Source organism: Leopardus geoffroyi, chromosome B1, assembly GCF_018350155.1.
Source record: "Leopardus geoffroyi isolate Oge1 chromosome B1, O.geoffroyi_Oge1_pat1.0, whole genome shotgun sequence".
NCBI lineage: Eukaryota > Metazoa > Chordata > Mammalia > Carnivora > Felidae > Leopardus > Leopardus geoffroyi.
The window spans coordinates 113,609,024-113,634,345 of NC_059327.1; the positions used below are offsets into that span (position 1 = coordinate 113,609,024).

General features: G+C 36.7%; 1 protein-coding gene and 1 long non-coding RNA gene across 6 annotated transcripts in view; one reads left to right on the forward strand and one right to left on the reverse strand.

The window, feature by feature from the left end:
• SEC24B (SEC24 homolog B, COPII coat complex component) overlaps nucleotides 1–25,322 on the reverse strand; it is a 101,263-nt gene that overhangs the window by 24,740 nt on the left and 51,201 nt on the right. For 2 of the 4 annotated variants that reach the window (XM_045470644.1, XM_045470627.1), the window contains 4 exons: nucleotides 18,048–18,128; nucleotides 14,040–14,263; nucleotides 5,951–6,132; nucleotides 3,059–3,161 (listed from right to left, as the gene is read on the reverse strand). In XM_045470644.1, coding sequence (XP_045326600.1) covers nucleotides 3,059–3,161; nucleotides 5,951–6,132; nucleotides 14,040–14,263; nucleotides 18,048–18,128 — 590 coding nt within the window. Of the gene's footprint in view, nucleotides 1–3,058; nucleotides 3,162–5,950; nucleotides 6,136–14,039; nucleotides 14,264–18,047; nucleotides 18,129–25,322 lie in introns of all 4 variants that reach the window. The other 2 variants (XM_045470636.1, XM_045470617.1) reach the window with 1 other exon arrangement.
• On the forward strand, nucleotides 14,974–15,297 carry LOC123594069. Of its 2 annotated transcripts, none has more exons than XR_006710657.1 (2): nucleotides 14,974–15,120; nucleotides 15,239–15,297. It is a non-coding gene; the product is annotated as an uncharacterized LOC123594069 (long non-coding RNA). The 2 variants fall into 2 exon arrangements; XR_006710658.1 differs by having other exon boundaries at nucleotides 15,242–15,297.

Below are 25,322 nucleotides of genomic sequence, written 5' to 3' on the forward strand. Positions count from 1 at the left end.
GGAATTGATGCCTTTTAATAAAATCCAGTGATGTGCTGAGCAACACAGGCAGCTGTCAAGTTTTCTCCCCCTTCGTCACAAACTCTAAAATAACACCAAAACATTTTATTACCAAATGTAATAAAAGTTATTGGCTCATAAGAAAAGCCTGGTTGGCCAAGACAATAACTCAGAGCTCATCAGGTAGACTCAAGAAATATCAGTGAGAGGGGCGCCTGGGTGGCGCAGTCGGTTAAGCGTCCGACTTCAGCCAGGTCACGATCTCGCGGTCCGTGAGTTCGAGCCCCGCGTCGGGCTCTGGGCTGATGGCTCAGAGCCTGGAGCCTGTTTCCGATTCTGTGTCTCCCTCTCTCTCTGCCCCTCCCCCATTCATGCTCTGTCTCTCTCTGTCCCAAAAATAAATAAACGTTGAAAAAAAAAAAAAAAAATTAAAAAAAAAAAAAAAAAAAAAGATATATCAGTGAGAAAGAAAAATGTACCACATAAAAATGTCTTTGTCTTTGTTGCCCGACAGCACCTGGTACTAGACCATCAGGCACTGCTCACCAGCCAGCCACAATAGTCCTGATGGGAACCGAGGCCACAAAAACACAAACACGATGTGCTTTAAAAAAAAAAAAAAAAAAAATACAGGGGCGCCTGGGTGGCTCAGTCGGTTAAGTGGCTGACTTCAGCTCAGGTCATGATCTCACGGCCTGTGCGTTCGAGCCCCGCGTCGGGCTCTGTGTTGACAGCTCAGAAAGAGCCTGGAGCCTGTTTCAGATTCTGTGTCTCCCTCTCTCTGACCCTGCCCTGTTCATGCTCTGTCTCTCCCTGTCTCAAAAATAAATAAAATGTTAAAAAAAAATTAAAAAAAAAAAAAATACACGAGAGGCACCTGGGTGGCTCAGTTGGTTAAGAGTCCAACTTCGGCTCAGGTCATGATCTCATGGTTTGTGAGTTTGAGCCCTGCATTGGGTTCCGTGCAGACAGCTCAGAGCCTGGAGCCTGCTTCTGTCTCCCTCACTTTCCGCCCTCCCCTGCTTGTGCTCTCCCTCTCTCTCTCTCAAAAATAAACATTAACAACAACAACAAAAAATACATGAACAAAATGTGTGTGTGTGTGTGTGTGTGTGTGTGTGTGTGAGACAGTTTTAGATAATCAAAGGCAGAAGTTCTACCTGTTTTGGACGAGTTATCTTTTAAGAGAATGAGAATGTTTCGGTGCTAAACTTATCAAAAAAGAGACCACTGAAATGCTGGTAATTTTAGTGATCTTTTTAAAAGTGTTGAGGGGGCAAAGATTATAAATTATGATATATAAAAATAAACTTATAAGGGCACCTGGGTAGCTCACTCGGTTAAGTGTTCAACTTTAGCTCAGGTCATGATCTCATGGTTTGTGAGTTTGAACCCTACATTGGGCTCTGTGCTGACACTGTGGAGCCTACTTGGGATCCTCTCTCCCTCTCTCTGCCCCTCCCTCACTTGCCCTTTCTCCGCCCCCCCCCCAAATAAATACATAAACTTAAAAGTCAGCATGAAAAATATTCAAAAATAAACTTATAAATCTGTTTTGGACTCCTTTAAAAAAAAGGAAAAGGGAAGAAAGGGCTTGGGAAGGGAACTTTATATTTAATTTAAGAACTTTAGAAAATATGAAAAAACACTAAAACCCCAAATATTATTCAATTAATTCAATTAATCCCTGATAACATTATAGTATATTTCCTTCTCGCTTTTTTCCATCTATACATAAATATTTATATCTTTGTATTTAATTTCTTTAACATACACAGTTTTTATTACACAAGTAATGACAAAACACTTCATGGAAAAATCAGGAAGCACAATTAACTGAAAATGAGAAAACAAAGAATTACCCAGGATTCTACAGCCCAGAGGAAACCACTGTTGCCAATTTAGTGTATCCACTTCCAGAAAATATCATATATGGCATCTGTGTTTAGACAAAAATTCTCACTTATGTATATAGGAAATTAACTATCTTGGTTTAGAGATAATGGCTGAAATAGTATTATAGGTGATGATACAGCATTTACTGAATGAATAAATTCAAGGTATTTATTGCGTATCATAATTATTTTATTTTCTATTCACTCTGTTCCTTTCTATACATCCTAGTATGAAAGTTAGTTCCATAAAGAACCTTACTGACCTTTATAACCTCAGCATCTGGCACAATAGGTAGTTAATAAACACTTTTTTTTTGTTTTTTGATAAATGAGGGCAAAAGAAACTCAGCAGCAGTAAGGATAAAAAATCACAGCAGTAAAAAAATGTGAGGGGGAAATACAACTTACAAAGTATAAATAAAATATATCTGGATAAACTTTATGAAGTTTAGAGTTTTAGTTTAAAGACAACACATTTGCATAAAATAGCAGAAGTATATGTAAAAATCCAGCAAGCTCGGCATTAAACCAACAGACTGTGGAAACATAAACAAGTAATGTTTTAATTCAATAGACTTGAAGCATTTGGACTTATTATTACAAAGGTTATTTGTTCAGTACAGTTAGGAACATCATATAGTTTTCCTCCCTAACTGGACATTACTGTTGGTACAACCTTTATGTTTAATAGAGCTCCCAAAGGTTATCTGCAATGGTCTTCCCAATTTCCAAAAGTACTAAACTTTCAAAATCCAGCTCAGACCTCGTCAGTCACAGAAAACCTCTGCTACTGCACCTAGAGAAAATCACTTCCCATCCTGTACTCAGTGCCTAAGTACCTCACAGAATCTGGTTAGTTACGTATTGGTTACCCTATACCATCATTTATTTGTTTTTACATCTTTGTCCCCTGTTACATATAAATTTCTTAGGAGCAAAGTCAATGACTTAGTTATCTCTGTATTTATCGGTGCTCAGAGCCTGTCACAGAGCAGGTACTTTAAAAAACAATGTCTGCTGAGTTGAGTTTGACAAAAATGATTATTTCTAACTTAAAAAATAAAAGAAGACGAAAAACAATCTCCCAGAAAATATACAATCCAAACACTCTGCACACAAACATACATCAGTATCCACAAATATTTTGAAATATGTCACTTTACCGTCAGGTCTCTGAAAGGATGTAACAGCAATCCTAAAGGAAGCTTAGCTTTATTCAGTAAAGCCTGGGTCTGTGGAATATTTGTCAAAGTACACCGAAATGAACTGCAAAAAACAGAGGCAACACAGACTATATTAGCTATCAGAGAAAAAAACATACTGAAGTAGACAGCTGTAGATAATTAACATTCAAGGGTACAGATGAAAATTATCTGAGAATGTTCTAGAACTAGAACTAGAAAGATCTGTGTTACTCTAAGCAGGCATATTTGCAATATATGTCAAAAGACCTAAATCAAGGACTCAACATTTTCATGGTGGAAACGTTTAACACATTTGGGAAAAAACATTATGACTAAGAACGTGAATCGGAGGGAGTAGAAAACACAAGTGAACAGGTATACCCCCACATCTTTAATAATGCTGTTTCTGCTTTCCTGCCCATTTTCCACCTGTTGAAACTCTCTTACTATGAGACTCCTCAAAATTATCGCTTCTTCTGAAACCACCCTTCCTTCTGCTAACAAGTCAGAAGAAATGACATCTTCCTGTGCTTTGAGATCAGTTTATGCTTCTATGTATTACTCTGCCTTGCCTTAGGGTTGTGTACCTTGTCTGCCTTTTCCCCTTGAGATCAGAGATCATTTTGTCCTGTGTGACCCTAGCACTATTCCTCTCTTAGACAAAGTGCTTATAGCTCATTGAGTTATAGGTCAAGGTCAGTAGACACAGAATCAATAAAGGAGCAATCAAAGAGATAAGAAGCAAGAAGTACTGGACACCAGAAAAGAAATTTTAAGAAGAGCAGGTGATAGTATGTAGAGATATCCAGATACGTACAGACTTCGGGCTGGTGGTGTTCCATGAACGCACTAAGGCGGTCCCTGCTTCACGACTTCTGTGTTTACTGTTCATGCAGCTTGGCACACTTGGTTTGTTCTCATACTTCATTCAGATCTCTACTCAAATGTTAACTCCTTGAGAAAAACCTATCCCGACTCCTCAATTAAAAACAGCCAACCTCTACCCTTACTACTCTCTACCTCATAGTAATATTCTGACATTACGTTACACACATGATCCCTAACTTATGAAGGTTAACTTACGATTTTTTGACTGTTCATAGTATGTCTTCCCTAATAGCATAAAGGTTGCAAATGATTAGGAACTCTGCTTACTGCTTCATTCCTAGCACCTAAAACCAGTGCCTGGCCCTTAATTTAGAAGGCATTTGATAAATATTTATTGAATAAATGATTTATCGTTTTATGTAGGCACAATTATTATTCCTGTTTTACAGCTGACAACACTGAAAATTTGAGAAGTTAAGAAATTTGCACAGTCTTGGGGCACCTGAGTGGCTCAGTTGGTTAAGCATCCAACTTTGGCTCAGGTCATGATCTCACGGTTCGTGAATTTGAGCCCCACGTCGGGCTCACTGCTGTCAGTGCAGAGCCCACTTCAGATCCTCTGTCCCCCTCTCTCTGTGCCCCTCCCCCACTTGCCCCCTCTCAAAAATGAGTATTAAAAAAAAATGTGCAGAGCCTTACAGCTATTTATCAGTGGAACCATGGTAAGAACCTGTGTCTGTCCAGCTCTAAAGTCTACACTCCTAATTACTCTGCGTTGCTATTTTGATAACAGAGAGATTTTCACAGAAAACACACACACCATCCCCCGAAACTTTTGGAATCTCTTCATACATATACATAGACCACATTCACCTACTTAGGGGATGCCTAATCTTCTATAATACAAGGCCAAAATCCACATACTTACGACCTGATAGCAACTTATATTCACAGGAATAGGTAGCTGTTTTTATCCTAGAATCAGTGATTGTACATTTTTATGACAATGATCTTGATGCTGCCTTAGGCACCGATGGGGGATTGGTGGCAGTGGGTAGGAGAAGAGGGGGAATCTTCGGAGCGGCTCTATTTTCTGTTTCCTGTATTGGAATTCTCTACAAAATTTTGGTTGAAAAAAAGAGAAGCTTACGGTTTTTTAAAAAAGGTAGAACATCACTGCCTTAATAAAGGAAAATACTGGCTGTAAAAAAGAACACTAATTCTAATGCAAGGAAGAAGACAACATTTTTCTGTGAATCAGAGTTTACTTTATGAAGGAGAGATTTCAGGAGCAGAAAGATGTTTTCTAAAAAGCATCTAGGTGCAGAGAAATATCCTATTCTTAGGAGGAAGAGGTACTGAAAGCAAACAAGAACAGAACTCGTAGTTTTGAAGGTACTGTAACGTGAGTGACAGAGCTCACCTACCCAGAGGATACACCAGGGCTTGATGGCCACCAGATGCAAACTGTCAGTGAAACTTCTCCATGAGGTGAGGAAAACTCAAAAAAGGAAATCTTAAGCCTGGGGATAATGGTCTTCGCATTCTATGCTGAGTAGGCAAAGAAAACTCAGAGATAAACCATTTACCTAAACCTGTTCTTGGGATTATATATGTGAAGTCTGCATCCTTTTCAAGCAAAGATTGAAGGGTATACATTTTTAAAGATTCCACCTTATTTTAAGAGACATCAGAAGTTACTCCTGGTGAAAAGTAAGGAAAAATAAATTTAAGAAAAATATAGTTAAATCTGGGTTCCTGAAACCCTTCACTCAAATAGAAAAAAAATTCCCTCACATCAGGTGACAGAGAATAGGACTGAATGGAGACAGAGTTGGAGGCATGATGAACAGGAACTAAACTGATTTTTACCTAAACTGAACAGGACCTAGAACTTCTATAGAAACTAAAATCCAAAAGTCTGGATTAACAAAACTTCCAGTTAAGGAATTAATATCCTATCACTTTTACTAGTTTTGAGACTCAAACAACATTTCTGACAAAGTGTATTACTTGCTAAAGATCATAAAAATAAATACTTACTCTGGGCTACAGTTTAATTTTTTGAGGTCTAAATTCAAGTTAGGTACAGGAGCCCAAACAGGAGTCATGGGTAAAATATTCCTCTCCTGGGTGAGGTTTACAGGTCTCAGACTTTCTGGTTGTGGAGAACTTTGAAGACTCAGTCCTCCCAGACTGGAGGACAGCTGGTTCATACCAGGATACTGCTAAAAACACAATTCAAAACAAAACAAACAAAAGAACAATAAAATCAAATTGAATACAATGTATTCTATTACAGGATTTTAACATTCAGAGTTAAGTGAGAAAATATAAGAATTTAATAAACATAAACAAAGGGGAGGCAGTGTGCCTGGGTGGCTCAGTTGGTTAAGTGTCTCACTCCTGATTTCCGCCCAGGTCATGATCTCATGGGTTCATGAGTTTGAGCCCTGTGTCAGGTTCTGTGCTGACATCGTGGAAGCTGCTTAGGATTCTCTCTCTCCCTTTCTCTGCCCCTCCCCTGCTTCTTCTTCTTCTTCTTCTTCTTCTTCTTCTTCTTCTCTCTCTCTCTTTCTCTCTCTCAAAAGAAACATTAAAAAACATTAAGCCTGGCTTGGTAACAGAATGATTTAAAAGGGTAGCTCAATTTAAAGCATTCTTGAAAAAAACCTCAAAACAAAATACTGAAAAAACAGTATTAGTATTAGTACAGTTACTGTACTAATTACTAGTTACAGTTACTGTAACTAACAGTACAGTTACAGTATTAGTACAGTTAAACCTCATAACAAAATTTTCAGCAACAATGTTTTTCAACATTAAAAATCTGGTTTCTGTGAATACAGAAAGGCATAATGAATACATACATGCTTATGTTTGCAAGGTTTTTCAATGATCAATTTTTGTAATAATGAGTTGATGCCATAAAAATGTACAATGCTGTTTTGCTTTGCTTATTTTTTCTGTTACTAACCTTTGTTATATTTAGTATTATTACGAATGCATGGCTTTCTATCAACTCCAAGTGACTGAATTACAGTTATTATTTATTTTAATGCTCAAACTACCCAATTTTTTGCCAGTGAAAAAAAGATAGATTATTTAATACATGACAGTGAACTTAGAGCTAACTATTTATAGAGGTGGGGAGGGGGATGAGATTTATTGTTTACAGTATGAGCCAAAATAAAACCTTAAATAGATCAAAGATGCAAAATTGAAACAACCAAAGAACTAAAACAATTTATAGCTGGAATATTTCCTAACCTGAAGGCTGAAAAGATCTTCTAAAGGACACAAACAAAAGGTAAAACAAAAATCACAATAGGACTATTTAAAATTTAGACATTCCTTCAATGTCAAAAAAACCCCACTAAAATTAAATACAAATGTCGAGCTAGAAGGAAAAATTACAATGTGTATTAGACAAAAGGTTATTATACTTATTATAGATAGCTTTTACAAACCAGAAGACCTGAATAATGGTGAAATAATATGAACTGGAATTTCAGTAAAGAAACATAAATGACTAATAGTTATAAAAAATCTTTGCTTATAAAAAATAATTCTTGGTGGACTTTGTGATATAGAAGAATGGGCAGTCATATACACTTTTACTGCCTACTGGATACCTACACTTAAATGTTATCAGGCATTTTAACTTAACATGGCCAACTCGATGCTCACTCCTAGACCTGTTGTCTCTCTTCATCATCAAAGTAAAAGCACTACCCTATACCCAGTTGCTCTGCCAAAAACCTAAGTTATCCTTGCTGTCTTCCTTTCTTTCACTTATCATAATCAGTTCATCAATAAGTCAACTTTTATCCATCCACTATTCATTACCTCTACTGATACCACCTTAGAACAAAGCATAGTCCTACATTTCTGTGATTGTGGCAAAGCTTCCATTGGTTTCTGTTTCCATTTTTGTCTTTTCAAATACTTCCATCCATAATCTGTTCTTCACACAGTAGCCAAAATGATTCTCTAAATAACGTAAATCGGATATCACTCCATTACAAAAAATCTCCACTGTCTCCCCTCTGTACTTGGGATAAAATCCAAGCTTCCGATGATAGTCCTTCCCTAGCTCTCTGATCTTATTCCTATTGCTAACTGAGTTCCAGCCATACCAAGACTTTATTCTTGCAACACATCACAGTTGCTCCTGCCTTAAGTCTTTGCATGTATGCTTCCTCAGCCTGAAATGCTCTTCCCCCAGATTTTTCCATGCCTGGCTTTTGTCATTAAAATGGTATTTCAAACAGAATTTCTACAGTGAGGGATTTCCTGACTATCTATTCTATATCCCCAACCCTAGCAATTTCTTCAACTTGTCTTACTTCACAGCACTTGTGACTATTTGAAATTATCTCATTAATTTATTGATTTACTTATTTACTGTCCCAGGGAACCTACCCCTCCCAACAAATTTCTGACAGCAAGAACTTTGTTTTGTTTACTTAGCTCCTCTTGTATCCTCAGTGCCTAAAGTAGTGCTGTCACACAGTAGGAACTCAGTAAGTTTTTATTGAATACATAAGTGGAAATTTTAAAGTCTTATAAAATTAGGTGCTTTGATTCAGTAATTCCACCTGAAGAAATTTCATCTAAGAAAACGAGACAGATGCATTAAGGTGTGTGTGCATATAAAAGTTGACTTTAACAATTATGCCCAACAATAGCAAATTGGTTGATTATAAAACACTATGCAGCTACCAGAGGAAAGATATATAGAAAGGTTTTGTCTTTTGCTATGAAAAGAATAAAAAGTTTCTAAAACAATATCCCTACTTATCAACTTCTTTTGTTTGTTTAAAAAAGCCATTAGATGTCCAGTTTCTTTCCTAGCTCTTCCCCCAAAGTGCATAGCAAGAAACTTGGAAGGACAGACTCCAAGTGTTGCTGTTTACATCTTGATACTGGGAATATTGTTTGGTATTTACTTTCCTCTTTGTGCTTATCTGCACTTTTCTACAGTTGATCATGTTTTTTTTTTTTCAGGGGGGAGGTTAAAAAAAAAAAAGTGCTAAATACATTATTTACATTAGCCAAGATATGGAAACAGTCCAAGTGTCCATCGATGCTAAGTGAAATAAGTCATTCAGAGAAAGACAAATACCATATGACTTCACTCATATGTGGAATTTAAGAAACAAAACAAATGAGCAAAGGGGGAAAAATAAGAGAGAAAGGCAAACCAAAAAACAGATTCTTAACTACAGAGAACAAACTGATGGTTATTAGAGGGGATGAGGGTGAGGGGGATGCATGAAATAGGTGATGGGGATTAAGGAGTGCACTTGTCGTGATTAAAATAGAAACTTAAAAAAAAAATTAAAAAAAGCTAAAAAAAAAAGCACTATATAACATTACATCTGGTTTTTCATATATTCATTAAAATACTTATCTAATTCTTATTTTCATTTCAAACATCATATTTCAGGGCTGAAAAACAAATTTTAATTTTTTTTCTTCCTCAAAGGCCAACTACTGAGGTTTCCCATTTCTTAATAAGGGTCATCTCAAATTAATAAATGCAAAAAAAAAAAAAAAAAAAAACCCTTAAAAATTTAGAACCCTACCACTGGCTAATACTAAGTACAACATTTAATGGCATTTCAATTTCATTATAAAGAGTTGCTTAAAGCTAAAGTAAGATATTCTTATCCTGGGGCGCCTGGGTGGCTCAGATGGTTAAGCGTCCGACTTCGGCTCAGGTCATGATCTCGCGGTCCATGGGTTCAAGCCCCGTGTCGGGCTCTGTGCTGACAGCTCAGAGCCTGGAGCCTGTTTCAGATTCTGTGTCTCCCTCTTTCTCTGACCCTCCCCTGTTCATGCTCTCTCTCTGTCTCAAAAATAAATAAATGTTAAAAAAAAAAAAAAGAAAAGATATTCTTATCCTAAGTAGGACTTTAATTTTTTTTTACCATTTATTCATCTTTTTGAAAGACAGAGAGTGAGAGGGGGAGGGGCAGAGAGAGGGAGATACAGAATCCAAAGCAAGCTCCAGGCTCTGAATTGACTGCACAGAGCCCGACGCAGGGCTTGAACTCACAAACTGTGAGATCATAACTTGAGCCAAAGTCGGACGCTTAACCGACTGAGCCACCCAGGTGCCCCCTAAGTAGGACTTTAAAAATAAATGGCTTCTTTTAAAATTAGCTTGATAATGTTAATCTTAGATTAAAATGTATAATCTTTTTTTTAGCAGATAGGTAAGAATTTAAATGTACGTCCTAACTGTGCATTTAAATCATTACTGTTCATTGGCCCAGAAACACTAGGGTCCAAAAACCTATTTTAAATTCACATTAAACAAAATTAAATTGCTGCTTTGTATTCTTCCTTAGATTCATATATCAAATCTGACTTTGGTTTTCTGCACAAGTCCCTACCAGTTAAAGAGAGAAAAAAAAATGCTTAATTCTGAACTGCAAAGACTTGTATTCTCAGGACTAAGCCTGGTCTTAGATGATTTCGCTTATCTGAGTCTCAATGTCTTCACTTAAATAATGAAAGGAAGGTAATTACTACAAAAAAGTCAAAATTCCAAGTGTTCACAAGAACTGGAACTCTCATAAACTGCTAATGGGAGGTATAAATTGGAACATCTGCTTTGGAAAACTGTATGGCATTAACGGTTGAACGTTTGGGTACTCCATGACCCAGCAATTTCACTCCTAGATTCACACATTTGTGTAAGAGAAATGAACGGAAATATTCACAACAGCACTATTCATGATAGCCCCAAACTGGAAATTTACCCTGATGCCCATCAACAATAGAACAAATACATAAACAAGTATATTCACAAAACAGAGTGCTGTACAACGAGAACAATGAGAATGAACAATGAGAACAAGCACACAGAAAGCAAAATGTTGAGCCAAAGACTCACAGCAAGAGTATACACAGTTATGATACTACTTATATTAAGTACAAAAGGAGGCAAAACTAATGTGTAGTATTAGAAGTCAAGACAGTTGCCAATTCTAGCTTGAGGGTTAGTGACTAGAAAAGGCATGACAAAGGACTCTGGCTGTTGGTTACGTGTGTTCAATTTGTTGAAATGTATCAAACTGTACGATGTTGATTTATATACCTGTACATAAATGTAATATAGATTATAGTTCAATAAAAAGTTTTAAAAAATGAAAGGTAGGAGTGAATGCTTTCTAACAGTATAAAGTCTAAAGCTTTGGCTTTGTGATGCTCATTTCCCCCATGATTTAATAATCCAAGTTACTTTTTATTTTTTATTTAAAATGTTTATTTATTTTTGAGAGAGAGAGCGTGTGCGTGCATGTGGAGAGGGGCAGAGACGGAGAGAGAGAGAGAATCTCAAGCAGGCTCCGTACTGTCAGTGCAGAGCCTGACGCAGAGCTTGACACAGGGACCCCACAAACTGTGAGATCATGACCTGACCTGAAATCAAGTCGGATGCCCAACCTGAGCCACCCAAGTTACTTTTTAGTCTGCCTCTGTCCCCTTCATTCAAACTCCTGTGATCCTTGCACTGGAACTAGAGTATAAAAAGGACTGGGGTCACAGAATAGAATGAAGTTATTTTTAAAAATCTAGTATAATAAATATTAATTTTCACTTTTATTCCAAGGACAATCTCTTAACTTCCAAAATAACCTCCTAAATAAAATGGGAAAAGAATACTGTCCATTCTCTATGTCAAGGGTCAGCAAACTTTTTCTGTAGAGAGTCAGGTAGCAAATATTTAAAAACTTTAAGAGATGCATATCTCTTTTGCAACTATTCAACTCTACCACTGTGGTGCAAAATTGTCATAGATAATACATAAAAGAATGATTGTGGCTCTATTCCAATAAAGTTTATTTGCAGAAATGGGCAGGAGGCCAGATTTGGTCAAAGAACCTTTTCCTTTGTCACTGTGGAATACCACTACAATTTTTTTTTCTGTGCCTAAAACTTCCTCTAAGAACCAGATCCTTTCTTTTTTAAACTTTTTTTTTTTTTTTTCAATGTTTATTTATTTTTGGGACAGAGAGAGACAGAGCATGAACGGGGGAGGGGCAGAGAGAGAGGGAGACACAGAATCGGAAACAGGCTCCAGGCTCTGAGCCATCAGCCCAGAGCCCGACGCGGGGCTCGAACTCACGGACCGCGAGATCGTGACCTGGCTGAAGTCGGACGCTTAACCGACTGCGCCACCCAGGCGCCCCAACCAGATCCTTTCTTTGAACTTGGTTTTCATCTCATTAAAATGTAGAAACACATTATATATTATGACCCCCAGAAGCAATCTGTCTAAAGCACAAGAGTCAGAAAATAATGATTTAAAAAGTGTTTCATATGACATTAGAGTCATAAAGAAACTCTAACAGAACAGAAGGCAGAAAAATGTGTACCAACTAACCACATTTCTTCAGTGCCTCTCCCAGTATCTTTATTCCTTTTGTGCCTTAATGCTAAGATTAAATTCCAGAAACATGATTGTCCTATTTCCTCTATTTTTTTAAATTTTGGTTTTTAACGTTTATTTATTTTTGAGACAGAGAAAGACAGAGCATGAATGGGGGAGGGTCAGAGAGAGGGAGACACAGAATCTGAAACAGACTCCAGGCTCTGAGCTGTCAGCACAGAGCCCGACGTGGGGCTCGAACTCACGGACCGCGAGACCATGACCTGAGCTGAAGTCGGCTGCTTAACCGACTGAGCCACCCAGGCGCCCCTAAATTTTGGTTTTTGAGAGAGAGAGAGAGAGAGAGAGAGAGAGGGAGAGAGAGAGAGAGAGGGAGGGAGGGGGAGGGGGAGGCGGAGGAGGTGGAGGGAGGAAGGGAGGGAATCTTAAGCAGGCTCCATGCTCAGCAAGGAGCCAACACGCAGGGCTTGGTCCCGTGACCCTGGGATCATGGCCCGAGCTGAAATCAAGAGTCGGATGCTCAACTGACAGAGCCACCCAGGTGCCCCTCCCTCTAATTTTTATTCTTAGTGGACCATAAGATGAAATTTCTCTAAGATTAGTCTACTACGAGCAGTTTTTTCATTATAAGTAGAATGCTTTTGCCATTTCAGTTGTTAGCTTATATTTTACTTTCTTAATAAATATAAATGTAAGATACTTACTATTCTGTATTGTTAAATTGATATGGCATTTAAGAGGTGTCTCCAAAAAAGGTCATATCAGAATGGGTCACAGCAGTACTTAATAATAAACATAACTACTGATTAGCATTTATGTATATGGAGGCTGTCACCAGTTATGTGTCATGTTATGAAGATTTTTTTTTTTTAATGTTTATTTTTGAGATAGAGAGGGAGCATGAGCAGGGGAGGGGCAGAGAGAGAGGGAGACACACAATCCAAATCCAAAGCTGGCTTCAGGCTCTGAGATATCAGCACAGAGCCGTTTGTGAGGCTCGAACCCACAAATCGCAAGATCATGATCTGAACTAAGTAGAACGCTTAATCAACTGAGACACCCAGGCAGCCCAAGATTTCTTTAATCTAAGAATTGGAACCAAACTTCCAAATCACATTTATACCATGTCATTTTTTTTTTTTTTTTTTTTTTTTTGAGGAAAAAGCCAGCTTGGTAATACAGAATTTTAAAAAACTAACACTTACTTTCTTTATTATAAAATCATTACCAGCACATTGTAAGACTCTAAAAAATGGAAGCACCACGAGGGCCAGAAAAGTCATAGCTAATATCCTGATCCAGATATAATCTCTTTAAAAATCTGGTATTTATATTTCCTTTTATCTCTATCTATGTACACACAAACACAAACACACACACAAAACTAGAACCAAATTCTATGTATATTTGATCTAGGCTTATCAGTATTTGCACCTATGATCCATCTGAATCACCAGGTATTTGTTAGAATTGATAAGTTTCATGATTTTAGAAATGCAATGTCTTTTTTTTTAAATGTTTGTTTATTTTGAGAGAGAGAGAGAGAGAGAGAGAGAGAGAGAGAGAAAGAGAATCCGAAGCAGGCTCTGAGCTGTCAGTGCAAAACCCAACGTAAAACTCGATCCCATGAGCTGTGAGATCATGACCTGAGCTGAAATCAGGACTCAGATGCTTAACTGACTCAGCCACCCACGCACACCAGAAATGCAATGTCAAGTTTATACATACTTGAGCATACTGCTGGAATCCAGAATACACTGGGCTACTGGGAGGTACTCCAGAATTAAGTGGTGCTGTAGCATTCTGATAACCAGGCTGAAGAGTTGGATAGCCATACCCAAATGGCTTAGCCATTTTTGAAGGCTGAGGAGCAGTAGGAGCTGAAGCTGGAGCAGGGTCAGGTTCAGGAGCAGGATCAGGAGCAGGACTGCTTGCTGATGAAGAAAGCATATCTAACAGAGGGAAAAACATTATGTTAGCACTGCAAATCAGGATTCTATAAAGACTTGGCTCCTGGGCAAGCTATAATCTTTGGCATTTCCCTTTTTTAAACTTAAAAAAAATTTTTTTTAATGTTTTTATTTATTTTTGAGAGAGAGAGACAGAGCGTGAGTGGGGGAGGGGCAGAGAGAGAGAGGGAGACACAGAATCTGAAGCAGGCTCCAGGCTCTGAGCTGTCAGCACAGAGCCTGATGCGGGGCTTGAACGTGTGAACTGCGAGATCATGACTGAAGCCAAAGTCGGATGCTTAACTGAATGAGCCAACCAGGAACCCACCCAACCCCTGCCTTTTTAAACTTTTTATTTTGAGAAATGCAAATATCCACAGAAATAGAACAGAATTATGAACCCTATACCTCTTCACTCAGCTTTAATAGCTGCCAGTGGTTTGCTAATCTTATTTCATGTATTCTCATCCTGGTTTTTTTTTTTTTGCATTCATTAGAAAAGTGTTTTTTTTTTAATTTTTTTTTTTTTAACGTTTATTTTTGAGACAGAGAGAGACAGAGCATGAATGGGGGAGGGTCAGAGAGAGAGGGAGACACAGAATCTCCAACAGGCTCCAGGCTCTGAGCCGGACACGGGGCTTGAACTCACAGACCACGAGATCATGACCTGAGCCGAAGTCAGATGCTTAACCGACTGAGCCAACCGGGCGCCCCAGAAAAGTGGTTTTTAAATTAGTTTCAAGTATACAATATAGTGTTTACACCCTATCTTTTTTTTTTTTTTTACATAAGTATTCAGAAGAAAACCCCGTATTTCCTATCATTTCACGGACAAATACTTCAGTTGGTATTTCTAACAGGTATGACCTTCATATTTATACAAATATAAAATATACTATATATCATATAAAATATATAAATGTACTATACTATAAATGAAAAATTATGATACAATTATTTTTACTTTTATTCTCTCAGCAGGAATTGAGGCTAAGAAGCAGAAAAAAGAACAAAGCAATAAAAAGGGTATCAACCACTCTTTTATTTGACCCTGCCATTATTTAAAAAGTCCATGGAAAGGGTAGATATTTCCATAATCCCTTAGAAGTCTGTATTATTTGCAGAAGCAAACTGTACAAGTATGAAAGACAATGTACAGAATAGTGTCCAGCTCCTAAAACAATGTTTGGTATATAATAGATGCCAAATAAAATTTAGTTAATAAATGTTCTTCCTTTATTTAAATTCAAAACAAAAACTAAAATTTGAGTCACACTGAGAAAAAACTGCAGAAAATTTAATCATCAAAGACAAAAATAACAAGACACCCTAAAAATTACTCTACTACACATACCATTATTAACATGCTGCTATACGGTTAGTCTTATTTTAAAGTAAAATCTATATAGTATACATAAATTTTACTCTATTTTTTCCTATAAAAATTACATTCTTCACCAGCAACCAGACTCTGCAAAAAATATGCTCTTAAAAGCATGTGATTTAATAATATTTTTTCTTTGAAGATTCTTGAAGACTCTTTTCTATTGACAATATCTCTTGGCTCGCATTTTGAAGATATGTTCCTAGATATTCTTCTATCGTCTTGTGCTAATGAGGCAAGGGCTGGCTTACTGGCTTTCTGGTAACCTCCCAGATTTCTTAATAGAACAAGAGCATTTATGTAGTGTCATGTCCTGCTTATCCTTCCTCACAGGGAATATAAGTAGAACGGTCTCTTAACATGGTAACAGTCATCAGCCTAAGAAATAAAATACTGGATTCCTAAACATGGAGGTCTAAGACTTCTCTTCTTTAGGAAAGGGAGGAGGTAAAACTATATATTTCTATAGTGCTAAGATCTATCCTAGTATCTGACACATAGTATTTTCAATACATTTTCTTACAAATGTTCACATCTTTAATTTTGGTGCAGTATAAACAGCTAGAAAACTTGCCCAAGTTCACCCACTTATGTCAAAGCACAGTTCATAATAAGATTAAGACCGGTTAATAAAAGGGGTGCCTGGGTGGCTCAGTCAGTGGCTCAGCCAGTGGCTCAGTCAGTCCTGGGTGGCTCAGAGATCAGGTCATGATCTCATGGTTTGTAGGATCAAGCCGTGAGCCAGGCTCTGTGCTGACAGTACGGAGCCTGCTTGGGATTCTGTCTCATCTTTCTCTCTGCCTCTCTCCGCATTTGCACGCACTCTCTCTCGCTCTCTCTCAAAATAAACATTAAAATTAAAAAAAAAAAAATTGTTGAGGAAATGAATATAGACAGACAAAACAAAGTCAAACTCCATAAGGCCATGACCTTTTATTAAACCACATTTGACATTTCATAATCAGGTTAGTTTTTTTAGGTTAATTTGAAGCTTATGAAATATTATATAGTTACTCATCTTAAAATTTTTTTTAAATAGAAAGTTAAAAAAAATTCCAGTATAGTTAATATACAGTGTTATATTAGTTTCAAGTATACAATATAGTGATCCTACATATAGTATTCGCCTTATAGTGAGCAAATTTACTCTTTTAAAATATTTTGAGGGGCGCCTGGGTGGTGCAGTCGGTTAAGCGTCCGACTTCGGCCAGGTCACGATCTCGAGGTCCGTGAGTTCGAGCCCCGCGTCGGGCTCTGGGCTGATGGCTCAGAGCCTGGAGCCTGTTTCCGATTCTGTGTCTCCCTCTCTCTCTGCCCCTCCCCCGTTCATGCTCTGTCTCTCTCTGTCCCCAAAATAAATAAACGTTGAAAAAAAAAAACTTAAAATATTTTGATAATGGTGAATGTTTTTGGAATGGTCCATAATTTCTTAGATACATGTGCATGCCTAGGGAAAAAAAAAAATCCCTACTCACAAAAGACCGAGTAGCTTACTGGAGTATTCTTGAAATACTAAAAAGGAACTCTATATTAAGCTGAGAAGATGAAAGTTTTCTACCAATCTGTAGGATAGTGATAGCAAGATAGTATGTTAAGTCCAGCATGCTCCAACTTAAATTAAGCTCCATCTTGGATTATTACCAAAGTGGTAAGAAGTAAAGAAAAGAGCAAAATTACTTGTCCTGTTAGTCCTAATGTTTCAAATCATTAGAAAAAGTGAGAAAGAAGTCAGATGTGATGTAAGAGACAGACAGAAAAGGAATTTCACAATACAAGACATTATAATGAAATGACTAATAATTATAAAACCTAAGCTTGCATTTTTTTAAAAACCATCCACCACTCCTATTCCTTTGTAATGACCAAAGTTATTTCTAGATATGGTTAAAAGTAATGCCTCCAAAATCTAGCCCCAAGTGGTTAATCTATTTACCTGGTGGAGGCAGCCAGGAGCCATAGGGGGAGTAAAGAGTCAAAGACTATTTATATTCAGAGGCTAGTTGGAAGGAATTCAAGGACCTAAGCATGAGAACAGAAATATAAAATTTACTTAAGAAGTTATTAGCATAAAAAAGGGAAGAGGAAAATTACTTAGTATTAAAAGTTACTTAGCATTTAATACTTTAATACTTAAAGTATTAAAAGTCTTTTAGAAAGAGGAAAAAGATAAAGAGCATAACAAAAATAAAATAATAAATTTCCTTAGGCCTCCCAGAAACAACACTTGTAGTTGTTATAGGACCATTAAAACTACTAAATTAGGGCTGAGAGTATGAGGAAAATGTCTCTTTGTTCTGTTAAAAACATAGCCCGCTAATTATGTGTAATATATGTTGATGTCTGGAAACAACTGATGGTCAGTAATGTTTCCAGTAAGCATCAAATAAGCACAAAATAAACTACCTGGGTAGCTGCCTCCTTCCAGGGCGTCATAACTGTTGGGCACTGGAGAAGCACTGCTTGTGGTAGAAGAGCTGTCAACACCTGAAAGGAAACCAAAACATCTACTAAGTTTAACGGGACAATGTATCTTAGAGCAAGCAGCCTTTGGCAATGTTGAAAAGGATGTTTTGCCGAACTAGGAAAATTCCTGAGTCTAGTAAACACTAAAAGTGACTGATGTTTCATGACATTTAAAAATCATATATAAACTTATGTTAATAAGAGTGGGGAGAATATGGAGCTGACAAGTGGAACAAAATTTAATCAATTTTAATGACTTTTATAAGGCAGCACAGCTGTATGGAACCTCTTAGAAGAGGAGTCTATGGCTTGGTTGTTACCTCACATGTTACCAAGCATTTCTATGCCTTAGTTTATATATCTCCAGATTGGAGAATAAAAATCTGTGAGATTAACAGGAACCATCAGTGGCAATTTATGAGACTTAGTGATAGGTCACATGGATAAAATAAACAATATATTTATTTCATTCATCCACTCAATAAATATTCTGAGCCTACAGTTATCGTAGGGCGATATGTAAGAGTATATACTGATGAATAAAACTGAAAATTCACATGGTCCCTCTCTTGCATTAGAGATCTTGGGCTCTTTCACTCTAAGACAAATATCTGGTAGAGAGGTGATCCCTAGTTCTTACCACCAATATTGTAACGGGGGTTTAAACTGCATTTTAGGTTAATTTTCAACTGCGATATAAAAAGAACAGGTATGCATAATTATCTTTCATTGAATAATTTTAGGTGCCATGAGAATTAGGTATACTGACTCAGGGCATAATGGCTAAAGCTTTTTGCAAAGGAACATTTTATTATCAGTAAAAAAAACATGGTTTACAGGCAAACGACTGAAGTTACTTAGACTCTGTTCTTTACTTGCTATATAACTTAGGGTAAGTGACAATCGTCAGTACTAATACTCTCTTTTGCAAAATGGGAACAATTTAAAAAATGCCCTACATGTGTGCTTCTTAAGGTTCCTGTGAGTCTTAAATGAGATGGTGAATATGAACTGAGAAAATATAAGGGCTATAAAATAAGTAATAGGTAGAAGATACTAATGTTTACTAAATGCTTTGTGATAAATAGAAAATGGATGCATATATATGTCATTCTTAATTAAGAATGGGAAATGATGGCTCTTCCTTTTGTTCTTTGTGTTTGTAAATATACAACTAAAAAAGAATAGTGATATATAAGGTCGTTTTGAAAAGTTTGAAAGTAAAACATTAAAAAACAATACACCAGTACCCAAAGCAATATTCAGTGCAATCCCTTTCAAAATACCAACGGCATTTTTCACAGAACTAGAACAAACAATCTGAAAATATCTATGGAACCACAGAAGACATCAAATAGCCAAAACAATCTTAAGAAAGAAGAACAGGCCTGGAGGTATCACAATCCCAGGTTTCAAGATATATTACAAAGCTATACTGATAAAAATAGTACGGTATTGGCACAAAAACAGACACACGGATGTATGCAACTGGGTAGAGAGCTCAGAAATAAACCCACGCTTATAAGACCCATGAATCTATGACCAAAAAACCAAGAATATACATCTTAATAAATGGTGCTGGGAAAAGTGGACAGCTACATGCAAAAGAATGAAACCGGACCACTTTCTTACACCATACACAAAAATAAACTTAAAATGGATTAAAGATCTAAATGTGAGGCCCGAAATCATCAAACTCCTAAATCAAAAATGCAGGCAGTAATCTCTTAGACAGTGGCCTTAGCAGTTTATTTATGGATATGTTTCCTCAGGCAAGGGAAACAAAGGAAAAATAAACTACTGGGACTACATCAAAATAAAAAGCTTTCACATAGCAAAGGAAACCATTAACAAAACAAAAAGGCAAACTATTGAATGGAAAAGATATTTGTATATCATATATCTGGTAAAGGGCTAATATTATATAAAGGACTCATAAAAACTCAACATCAAAAAACAGTCTGATTAAAAAATGGGCAGAGGTCTGGAATAGGCATTTTTTCCAGAGAAGACATACCGATGGCTAACAGACACATGAAAAGACGCTCAACATCACTAATCAGCTGGGAAATGCATATCAAAACCACAATGAGATATCACCTCATACTAGTCAGAATGACTAGCTAGTATCAAAAACACAAGAAACAAAAAGTGTTGGTCAGGGGCACTTGGGTGGCTCAGTCGGTTGGGCCTCTGACTTCGGCTCAGGTCATGATCTCGCGGTTCTTGAGTTCAAGCCTATGTGGGGCTCTGTGCTGACAGTTCAGAGCCTGGAGTCCGTTTCGGATTCTGTGTCTCCCTCTCTCTCTGCCCCTTCCCTGCTCATGCTCTGTCTTTGTTTCTCTCTCAAAAATAAACATTAAAAAAAAAAAAAAAGGTGTTGGTCAGGATGTGAAGGAGACATAACCCTCACGCACTGTTGGTGGGAATGTAAATTGGTACAGCCACTATGGAAAACAGTATGGAGGTTCCTCAAAAAAAACCCAAAATCCCATACAATCCAAAAATTCCACTACTGGGTACTTACCGCCCAAAACCAAAAAGCTAATTTGAAAAGATATAGGCACCCCTATGTTCACTGCAGCATTATTTATAATAGCCAAGATACAGAAGCAACCCAAATGTCCACTGATAGATGAATGGATAAAGAAGATGTCACCACACACACACACACACACGCGCATTCACACGCGAATATTAGTCATAAAAAAGAATGACATCTTGCCATGTGCTATAACATGGATGGATCTAGAGGGTATTATGCTAAGTAAAATAAATCAGAGAATAAATGGCATATGATTCTACTTAGATGTAGAATCTAGAAAACAAGTGAACAAATAAACAAGAAAACACTTAAAAAATTTTTTTTAATGTTTATTTTTGAGAGAAAGAGTGAGAGTGCATGAGCAGGGGAGGGACAGAGAGAGAGGGAGACACAGAATCTGAAGCAGGCTCCAGGCTCTGAGCTGTCAGCACAGAGCCCGTTGTGGGGCTCGAACTCACAAACCGTGATATCGTGACCTGGGCCGAAGTCAGACGCTTAACCGACTGAGCCACCCAGGTGCCCCAAGAAAACAGACTCTTAACTACAAAGAACAAACTGGTGGTTGCCAGAGGGGAGGCAGGTAGGGGTATGGGTAAGATAGGTGAAAGTGATTAAGAGGTACAAACTTCCAGTTATAAAATAAAATCAGTCATGGAGATGAAAATACAACATAGGGAATATAATCGATAATACTGTAATAACACTGTATGGTGACACACAGTGACTACATTTATTGCAATGAGCACTGAGTAATGTACAGAACTGTCAAATCACTATGCTGCACATCTAAAACTAATATAACATTGTATGTTAACTATTCTTCAATAATAAAATAAAATCTTTGTTTAGTAAATCCACCCCTCCCCTCTGCAATACACCAAAACTTAAATATTCATCAACAGATGAATGGATAAACAAAATGGCTGGGATATTTTTCAGCTATACAAAGGAATAAAGTACTGATACATGCTATAGTGTGAATGATCCTTGAAAACATGCTAAATGAAAGAAGTGAGACACAAAAGGTCACAATTATATGATTCTATTTATAAAAAATATCCAGAATGGGTTAAGTCTCCAGAGATACAAAGTAGACCAGCTGCCAGGGGCTGAGAGAAGTGAAAATTGGGAAGTTACTACTTGATGAAAAGAGTTTCCTTTTGGTAGGATGAAAGTTTAGTTCTATCCATTCAGTACCTTCACAAAGTTAGAACTAGATAGAAGTGGTGACTGCACAGCAACCAAAACGCTAGAATCAGATAGAGGCGGTTATACTACTGACACTGAATGATACACTTTAAAATGGTTAATTTCATGTTACATGACTTTCATCCCATCCTTACACCTTACACTAAAATTAACTCCAAATGGATCACAGACCTAAATGTAAGCACTACAACTCTTAGAGTACAGGAGTAAATCTTCATGACCTTGGATTGGCAAAGGATTCTTAAATATGACATTAAAGCCACAAGCAACAAAAAGAAAAAAATAAATTGGATTTTATCAAATTAAAAACTTTTGGGCTCCAAACAATACCATGGGAAAAAAAAAAAGAGAGAGACAACCCCCAGAATGGGAGAATATATTTGCAAATCATACATCTGATGAGGGTCTAGTATCCAGAATATAAAAAGAATTCTTGACGCTCAACAATAAAAAGACAACCAAATTAAAAATGGGTAAAGGGCTTAAAAAGAGATTTCTCCAAAGAAGATAAAGAGCCAATAAATACATGAAATGATGCTCAACATCACCAGCCACTAAGGAAATGAGAATCAGAGTAACAATGAGATGCCACTTCATATCCACCAGGATGGCTATAATTGAAAAGACAGATAATCCCAAGTTTTGGCAAGAATGTGCAGACACTGAAAACTTCATGAGACTGGAAAATGGCACAGTCATGTTGGAAAACACCTTGACAGTTTCTAGAAGGTTAAACAGAGCTACCTTATGACTTGGCAATTCCACTTATGAGAGATGAGAACACACACCTCCACAAAAAGCTGCACGTGAATGTTAACAGCAGCATTATTCATATGGCTAAAAAGTGGAAACCCAAATGTCCATCAGCTTGTGAATGGATAAACAAAATGGGATGTATGTACACAATTAAATATTATTCAGCAATAAAAAGGAATGAAGTATTGATACATGCAACATGGATGAACCCCGAAAACATCATGCCTTAAAGAGAAAGAAGCCAGTCACAAAAATCCACATATTAAATAATCTATTTATATGAAATATTAGAATAGAAAAATCTAGACACAAAAAGTAGATTAGTGGTTGTCCAGAGCTGTAAACGTGTGTGTGTGTGTGTGTGTGTGTACGTACAAGAATTAAGAACAGGAAGTGACTGCTAAAAGGCAGAAAGTTTCTACTTGGGGGTGATAAAAATGTTTTGGTATTACATAGCAATGGTTGCAGAATTTTGTTAATATAAAACTGTCAAATAGTACAATTTAAATGAGTGAATTTTATGGTATTTCAATAAAGCTATTGTTAAAAAAAAATACCATAGCATTCTCTCTGATCAAGAAAAACTTTTATAAATATCAAGAAATAATTATTCTTGAAAAAAAATTAAGTTGAAAGGTAAGATTGCTTACACGTATCAAATTACTTTAAGGAACATACTACTTATGCTGCTTATCTTCCTTCAGGCCAAATCAAATATTAATGCTTAAAAATTTGGCCAATTTTAATAATAATGCTATATCTACAAACTTTAAAGTATTAATTTTGTACAAATACTGTTTTATTTATTGAAAAATTCGAAACCTGCTAGTTTACTTTAAAATTCACTTTCAGGGGTGTCTGGGTGGCTCAGTCAGTTAAGCATCTGACTCTTGATTTCAGCTCAGGTCATGGCCTCACCATTTTGAGATCAAGCCCTACGTCAGGCTCAGTGTGTAACGCAGAGCCTGCTTGGGATTCTTTCTTTCTCTGCCTCTCCTTTGCTCACTCTCTCTCAAAACAAATAAATAAACTTTAAAATTCACTTTCAGAAGAAAAGAACCAATGCAAATCTCTATTTTGAACTTGTTGAAATAGCAAAGCAATGATAAAAGTTTATCATTGATAAAAAAGTTTATCAATGATAAAAGTTTATCTGGATAAATCCAGATGAACTACAGACTCAAACTTTTCTAAAATTTAATGTTTAGATTAATTCTACTTAGGTCATGCCATCACTGCCAGAACAAGTCAAAGCGGCACTTTTTTTTTTAAAGAGGTACATTATGTAACTTACAAGTTGACATTCTGAACATGCTTAAAAGCACCTTCACAATTCTCCTACCATCTTACAGAATAAAGTCTAAGTACCTTTTATCAAAATAGGAACTACAAAATGTGGCTCCCACCTGCTCTCTTCACCTCTATTTCTCTCCTATTCCTATACCATTTTCTCTTTTACCTTATGATGCAATCACACTGATCTCATTCTGCACCCAACACACCATCTTTCCTGGCATTTATACACCGTATATATTGGTTCACTAGCCTAGATTCTGTTCTTCCACATGGCAAATTCCTACTCATCCTTCAAATTTCAAATCCTCCATAAAACCTTTCTGATACGTGCATGGAAAATCATTTCTACTCCTATGCTGGGACATTTTTTCAACTCCTAATTAATGTACTTTTCAAGATATATTGTAATCATATATGCTTTCCTATCATATTTGAGGAGGAGGCTATGCTGCTGTCTTAATCTCTGGAACCATAATACCAAGCAAAATACTGCTTTCTGGGTACAAGCTGGCTTTAGTTAAACGAATAGCTTTGGGACTTGTCCACATTCTTAAACATTACATAGGTCCAGTTTGCAGACACTTATATACCACATAATCTATATTATTGACTAAATACTATACATTTGCTGGCTGGGGAAAAAAATAAAGCATTTTCAAATGTTTAGTATTGCACTTAATCATATTTGGGGCTAGCCTAGACATCTAATTACTACTTGAATACTATTTCTATTTGAAAGTACCTTTTAAATTTTTAACTCTAGATGCTGGTACCAAATTTCCTCCCACTGAACCCCTAATATTCTGCTTCTCACCTTACAGAAAGTTGGGAGTTTACAGCTATAGCAATCATATATCTATGTACAGGATGTTTACAAGCTAATTATTCAGGTAACAGGTACCACATTAAAAAAAATGTATATGAATACTGAAAACCCTCAAATACTTTTCTTGTAGCATGAATATCCTTTTATATCCTTCAGAGACCCAGGACATGTGTTCAATTTATAAAATTTAAAAAATCCGTTCCATATGTATTGAATTCAGCTAAAAGATATTTACTTGTTAAAATAATAAAATAGTACATCAAATAAAGGGAAAGACAGATTTGAACCTTTTAAGGATTCTCTTCAGGGGTGGGAAAAGGGGGGAGATATTGGTCAAAGAGAACATACTTCTAGTTATAAGATGAATATGGTTAGAAATCTAATGTACAGCTATAGTACTATAGTTAATAATACTGTATTACATATTTGAATAAACAAAAAGAAAAATTCTCTTTGGAAGTGAGACCTAAGTAGGCCAATAAGGTCTTGTTATCTACAGGCATCGACTTTAACTCATTCTGTGTCAAAATACGACATTATCTTTTAAAATTCCCAAGGCAAACCATAAACATATCATTAACTC